The 6,897-nt window shown below is 47.8% G+C and overlaps 2 protein-coding genes across 2 annotated transcripts; both read left to right on the top strand.

The window, feature by feature from the left end:
- Nucleotides 1-266: 266 nt before the first annotated feature.
- LOC138071925 (melanoma-associated antigen B17-like) lies at nt 267-1,298 on the top strand. The gene has a single exon (XM_068963299.1). The coding sequence runs from the start codon at nt 267-269 to the stop codon at nt 1,296-1,298; it is 1,032 nt and encodes a 343-aa protein (XP_068819400.1).
- Nucleotides 1,299-5,725: 4,427 nt separating this feature from the next.
- LOC138071924 (melanoma-associated antigen B5-like) lies at nt 5,726-6,649 on the top strand. The gene has a single exon (XM_068963298.1). It carries the CDS (start codon nt 5,726-5,728, stop codon nt 6,647-6,649), a length of 924 nt encoding a protein of 307 aa, XP_068819399.1.
- The last annotated feature ends 248 nt before the right edge of the window (nt 6,650-6,897 follow it).

Genomic DNA, 6,897 nt, shown 5'->3' with positions numbered 1-6,897 from the left:
CCGTCTAACGCCCAGGCAGGGCTGTCTGGCTGTGCCCCAGGGCTCACTCTCACTTCCTCCTCAGGGGTCTCAGGGGACAGGCTGACTAGGAGAACAGGAGACTTGTGGGTCCTAGAGAAGTGGCCTTGCGAAGTGGACTTGGTTTAAGCCGGGGACGACTCTCCCTGGTGAAGGTGCTCACAACATTTCTTTGTCCTTCCTCAAGGCGCCCTCGTTGCCTGCCTTCCTAACTGCACGCCCGCCTGCGGTCCTTGACCTGTGTCATCATGCCTCGGAAGCACAAAAAGAAGCATCATGCCCACGGGAAACGTCACCAGGTCCAGGGGGACACTCAGGAGGCCCAGGCCAGTGCTGCTGCAGCCCCAGGAGAGGAGTGCCCCTCCTCCCCCTCTTCTGTCCCTCAGGGTTCTCCCCCGAGCTCCCCTGCTGCTGGCGATCGCCAGGAGCTTCAGGGAGCCATGGCCCCTAGCTCTCCTGATGCAGAGGCTTCCTGTGCAGGAGCTGATCAAGGTGCCCAGGGCCCCGAGGAGGAAAGAGCAGATGCCGCCCGAGCAGCCCTGCTTGCTCGGAGCATTCGCAAAGATCCTCTCATGAGGAAGGCCAGCCTGGTGATGGATTTCCTGCTGGAGAGGTACACCAAGAAGGAGCCCATCACAAAGAATGCCATGCTGAATGTCATCGGCAGGAAGTACAAGCAGCACTTCCCGGAGATCCTGAGCAGAGCCTCTGAGCATGTGGAGCTGGTGTTTGGCCTGGAGCTGAAGGAAGTCGACTGCAGCAGGAACATCTACGCCCTCGTCAACAAGTTCACTCTCGGGGTTGAGGAAGGTTCAAGTGATGAGGAGGAGCTGCCCAAGTCTGGTCTCCTCATGGCGCTCCTGGGCATCATCTTTATGAAGGGTGACCGCGCCACCGAGGAGGAGATCTGGGATTTCCTCAATGTGTTGGGGATCTATGCTGGGAGGAAGCACTCCATCTTTGGGGAGCCCAGAAAGCTCATCACCAAAGATCTGGTGCAGAAGGGGTACCTCACCTACCGCCAGGTGCCCAATAGCGATCCTCCGCTCTACGAGTTCCTGTGGGGCCCGAGATCTTATGCCGAGACCAGTAAGATGAAGGTGTTGGAAGTTCTGGCCAAGATCCAGGATAGGGTCCCGAGTTCCTTCCCAGACCTCTATGACAAGGCTCTGAGAGATCAGGTGGTTAGAGCAGGGCTGAGAGGCATTTCCATTTCTCCAGCCATGGCTGAGGCCAGTGACCCTTCCAGGGCCAAGTCCTACAGCTCCTCCCACATCTAGGGAAGGGTCAGGGCATTTTGTTCCCCTTGAGTTGGAAGAGAACAGTCCACCTCCAAAATAGCGCAGGGTAGTAGGGGTGGGGGGAACAAAACCCATATGTTCTTCACAGTTTTAAGTAGTATGGGAGTTTAGGTACAGTTTTAACAAAATATACGTGTGTTCCTTTTATCCATGTGAATACTATCTAGTCAAAAACAGATGATTTTGGTAGGTAGGTAGAGGTGTTTTATAATTTTAAATGTTACTGCTCTTCATAAGGTTTATTTTGCTTCAGAATTTAGGTTTATTAATGTCAACGGAGTCATGTTTACTGCTGTTAGGTTTTTGACTAGGAGTTCGTTATTTGTAAACAAGTTGAAAAGACTTCAGTATTTTCCTCATGGTCCAGAATGAGGTAATATAGCACTGGAATAGGATTTTACTTGGAAATGTGTGAGAATCCTAGAGATAAATATTTGGGATCAGAAAGCATTCAGAGTAAACGCAGGTTTCTTCTTCATTTGTCTTATCTGTCTTCTTTCCTTGTAAAAGCTAATAACATGGACTTAGATTTGTGTAGCTTATTCAAACTGTATGACACTTCAATCATAATAAAACAGAGTCTTTGCTCATTATTTCTGTTTTCTGCCAAATGAATTGACCATCTTCTGTTTAGAAGGCTTTCTTATAGTACTGGGTTGGTAAGAAAATGGAGACCAAGCCACTGCCCATGGAATTTTGAGTCTAGCAGCAGGTACCATATATGGAAGGTGGTGAGCTAACTCTAAGGAATAAACAAATCATAAATTTAAATGGGGGAGGTGTGGAAGAGGAGGTTCCAGATGAGAGCAAGCATGTCTAAGTTACCTGATTAAGGCAGCACTGGGTCTTGGGAAACGTCTAGTTCCTCGGTGGGAGGTCATTTTCAGTCCAGATGCATGATGGGCTAGATGAAGCTGTGGGAGTGATGCCAGAACTCATATCATGGTTCTCAGAGGTGAGGCGTAAACCTAGGATATATGTAAACCATATACTGCTACTGCTAAGTCACCTCACTGGCGTCTGATTCTGTGCAACCCCATAGATGGCAGCCCACCAGGCTCCCCCGTCCCTGGGATTCTCCAGGCAAGAACACGAGTGGGTTGCCATTTCCTTCTCCAATGCATGAAAGTGAAAAGGGAAAGTGAAGTCACTTAGTTGTGTCCGACCCTCAGCGTCCCCGTGGACTGCAGGCTACCAGGCTCCTCCATCCATGGGATTTTCCAGGCAAGAGTACTGGAGTGGGATGCCGTTTATTTACCATTATTTGGGGATATCTGAAAACCATAGGGAATCTCAACATAGGGAATGGAAGGGGCCCTGTGCACTTGAGCCAGGGCAAGTGAACACTCACACTATGTGTTTTCATCAAAAGCTGTCCAGAGTGTTTCTGAGAAATAAGGGTGATACCCATTGAAGCGAGATGCCACGATGTCCCTGGACTGTCTCTCTTTTTCTGGGATGGGAGCACCAGAACTTGCTCTGTAAATGGGCAGTTTAAATAGGTTATGTTTAGTGTAACTTGGCAAACTAAGGGTGGGCTCAATTTTTACTGTCAGTGGTATTAAATTAGGGGTGGTTTGGGAAACACACACACACACACACACACACACACACACCTGAGAGGGAAGTTGCTGGTCCTTGAGACAGATGAACTTGTACTTGCATCCATGTGGAGAAGATAACCCCAAACACATTAAAAGGTGCTCAAATAGGGAAAATACTGCTTGGTTTTACTTGCTGGGGAGCATTAGTGCTGATATGGATTTGATTATTGTTTGGAGTTGCATATTCTCTAATATAGGCTGGAAAGAAAATTATGTGATGGAAGTTTGGATCATTCGGGGGTGAAAATCACCTTCGTAATAACTGCCATTCATTCAACGTGCCAAAGCTTCTCTCATACTGTGCCAGGTGATTTACATACATCACACAGGTCTGTGGTCCTACACTATAGATTTTTTTCTTTTTTTTTTAATTTTTCTGTTTTTTAATTTTTATTTTTACTTTACTTTACTTTACAATACTGTATTGGTTTTGCCATACATTGACATGAATCCACCACGGCTGTACATGCGTTCCCAAACATGAACCCGGATAAGAAAGCTGTGGTACATATACACAATGGAGTATTACTCAGCCGTTAAAAAGAATACATTTGAATCAGTTCTGATGAGATGGATGAAACTAGACTTCTTCAAACACAATTTGCAGATAAAGAAGCTGGAATAAAGAAGCTCAAATTCAAAGCTCATAAATGATAGGAACTGGACTGAACCCTGGCACTGAATTTCTCCAGAGCCCACACTGTGCCATTCCACCAGGATGAGGCCAACCGTGGGTCACGTCCTCTTTCTGAACATTAGTCAAAAAAGGTATTTCACATGCTAAATAGAATTTCATACCCTAAACACAGTTTTGGAATAAAAAGCCCTAAAAATAAGTAACAAAAATATTAAAATAAAAGTGAAGTACGAATAAAGAAGGAGACAGCATTCAGTGACAATTTATCTACAAAGGAAACGTCAGTAAACCACAAAAGATCAGGGATGCACAAAATCATTTAATTCAGCCCCTTCCTTTCAGAGAGTAAATCTGTTAGAGTGAAGGTTCTACAAGAGGCTGTGTCTGGTCAGTGAAGAGAAGGAAGAGATCACCGTGTGTTCTCTGATAGCACACCACCCATACTGGGACCGCCTCCTGGACTGCAGCTTCCCCATCACTCCTGGGTCTCAACCCATTGTCTGTGAGATTTGGTGCAGGCAGACTAAGACTTTTCTAAGATGTGGCATTTCCCAAGAAGTCTTTCACAGAAGAGACAGGAGTCAAGGTAAAGACAGATGAATGAGGAACTGAAGTCACAGAGAGACTGGCCTGTGTCTGCTCTCAGAAGGCCAAGACAGGGCTGCCAGGCTGCACATTCCCTCACTTCTCTTCAGGGCTTGCAAGGACATGGTCTTTGCTCTAAAAGGTTCACCTTAGGCTGAGAGAAGAAATCCAGAGTCCCCCAGGAGTCAAGGTGAGGCACCTGAGTCAGGTCATACCCCGAAACTGAACACGGAGGGCCCCAAGAAGCCTGAATCCTGTTGTCATCCCTAAAGGCACAGGCAGGAGCAGACTCGTGTGGCATTCCCAGACTTTCCCTCTCTGGCATCACAGGGAGGGAGGAGCTTAGTCTGAGGAGAGCTCCCTTATGTAACCAAAGGAGCCCCACACCCTGCCAGGAGTCAAGCTTTGGACGTATGAAACCCCCTGACCTCAGAACTCTGAGGAAACCGCACAGAACCCTGCCCTTCCTGGCATCCCTTGGATACCTGCTCATTGTTGACATGACATGCCCATTTCCTTCTATGATGTCACAAGCGGGACTGGGACATGGTCCAAGGGGTATAGCCTAGGGCCAGCAGTGGGATTATTTCCAGGTTTTCCAGAAACCAACTGAATACCCTGAAGACGAAGGGAACCACACACCCCATCACCGTATGATTCATCCTCTGCGCCTCAGAAGACCAGGGACGGGTATGGATGGACGAGGAGAATCTTACTTTCTCCTCGGGGTCTCACGGAGATGCTTGCCCTACTATAAGAAAAGTATAGTAGTAGAAGGGGTGGACCTAAGGGGAAGGGAGGGTAGAATTTCAGGCCACAACAGAGGTCAAAGCAAGGACTGAGGGATCATCTGCCAATAAAAAGAACTGATAGTGAATCCAGCCCTGTTCCTTATAGCCCTTGAAGAACCAGGACAGAGCTATCAAGCTGAAGTTCCACCAACATTTATTTGTATCAGGTGTGTCGGAGGTGAAACCCTTAGTATGAAGGTGCAGATACCATTCCAAGAAAGGGGTGGGGACACCAGGCCCTATGGGGAACCAAAGGAAGCACTCTTAATTCGTGTTGAGGACTTCAGTGGCAGGGACGAAAACTTCTCAGTGCGCACTCAGTACTGCATGATAACTACTGACTGAGGTGATGCGGTGAGGACCTCTTCACTTCTCAGAAATCCCAGGGAGCTTTGTGATGCCAACTACAGAACAGCAAGGGAATAGATCCTATGACTGGCCACTAGTTGGGTTGGTGGTCTTGAATGTGAAATAACAGATGCCTCTGTGTAGGAGACTACCAGCCCCTTCTGTCACCCCAGCATGCCTGAGGCAGGGGTAGCAGGATGCAGCCTAAAGATCACCCTAATTTCCTTCAATATGTTTCCCAAAGGACAGGTTGGTTAAAAGAATAGGAACCCTGGGGGTTTTCAGAACAGTGCCCTCAAGAAAACCACAAATGTAGCCTTCCTGATAACCAAGGTGGTATTCCCCTGCTGCGGCCGCACACTCAACCTTCATCATCCTGTGGGCCCTTATCACCTGCCCTCCTACTCACACTTCTAATCATTGTCCACCAGAGCAGTCATCATGCCTCAGGGTCAGTCTCATATACTCTGCATCCATGAGAAACGCCACCAGGCCCGATATGAGCCCCAGAGTCACAAGGGAGTTCAGCCCACTGCAGTAATGGAAGAGCTTCCCTCTACCTCTTCTCTTTTAGAAGATAAGTCACAGAGCTCATCAGCTACTGGGTCAAATAGCACTTCCCAGGGGTCTTTGGAAGCCCCATCTACTACCAGCACTTTTTCAACTACTGCTGACCCAACATCTGATGAAGAAGATACCAGTCAAGATGAGGAAGATTCACGTTCCTCATCTTCTACCGAAAACACCTACCGTGATACTCTGAACAGCATGACAAGTTTGTTGGAGCAGTTCCTTCTGTGTAAGTATAAAATGAAGCAGCCCGTCATGAAGGAAGACATGCTGAAGATTATCCACCCAAGATACCATCACCGATTTGCCGAGATTCTCAAGAGAGCCTCTGAACACATCGAGGCTGTCGTTGCAGTTGACTTGAAGGAAGTTGACTCAACCATCCACTCCTATGACCTCGTCAGCAAACTGAACCTGCCCAACAATGGGAGGGTGTGGGATGGTAGGGGCTTACCTAAGACTGGTCTCTTGATGACAGTTCTGGGTGTGATCTTCGTGAAGGGCGGCTGTGCCACTGAGGAAGACATCTGGAAATTCTTGAATATGATGCGAGTATATGCTGGGAGAAAACACTTCATCTACGGAGAGCCCAGGAAGCTCATCACCAGAGACTTAGTGACGATGAAGTACCTGGAGTACCCTCATGTTGCCCACAGCGATCCTCCACGTTACGAGTTCCTGTGGGGCCCACGAGCCCATGCTGAAACCAGCAAAATGAAAGTCCTGGAATTTTTGGCAAAAGTCAATGATACGGTCCCAAGTGCCTTCTCATCACAATATGAAGAGGCTTTGTGAGATGAGGAGAGAGCTCGAGCCACAGTTCCAGCCAGGCCTGGCACCACTGTCCCTTCCAGGCATGATCCACTGCCACGTCCAGCAGCTTCTCCCACCCCTACCGAAGACTAAGAGTTTTAAAAGATCATCCAGATAAGAAAATGGGACATCAAAATAGGGACTTTTGCTGAAATGGGAAGCAATCCCACAGTTAAACTGCTGGGACAATGGAATGATAAAATAAATTGAAAAAAGTTTCAAAACATGAT

Source organism: Capricornis sumatraensis, chromosome X, assembly GCF_032405125.1.
Source record: "Capricornis sumatraensis isolate serow.1 chromosome X, serow.2, whole genome shotgun sequence".
Taxonomy (NCBI): Eukaryota; Metazoa; Chordata; class Mammalia; order Artiodactyla; family Bovidae; genus Capricornis; species Capricornis sumatraensis.
The sequence above is the reverse complement of the archived record's forward strand: the minus strand, read 5'-3'. Positions and strand labels throughout refer to the sequence as shown.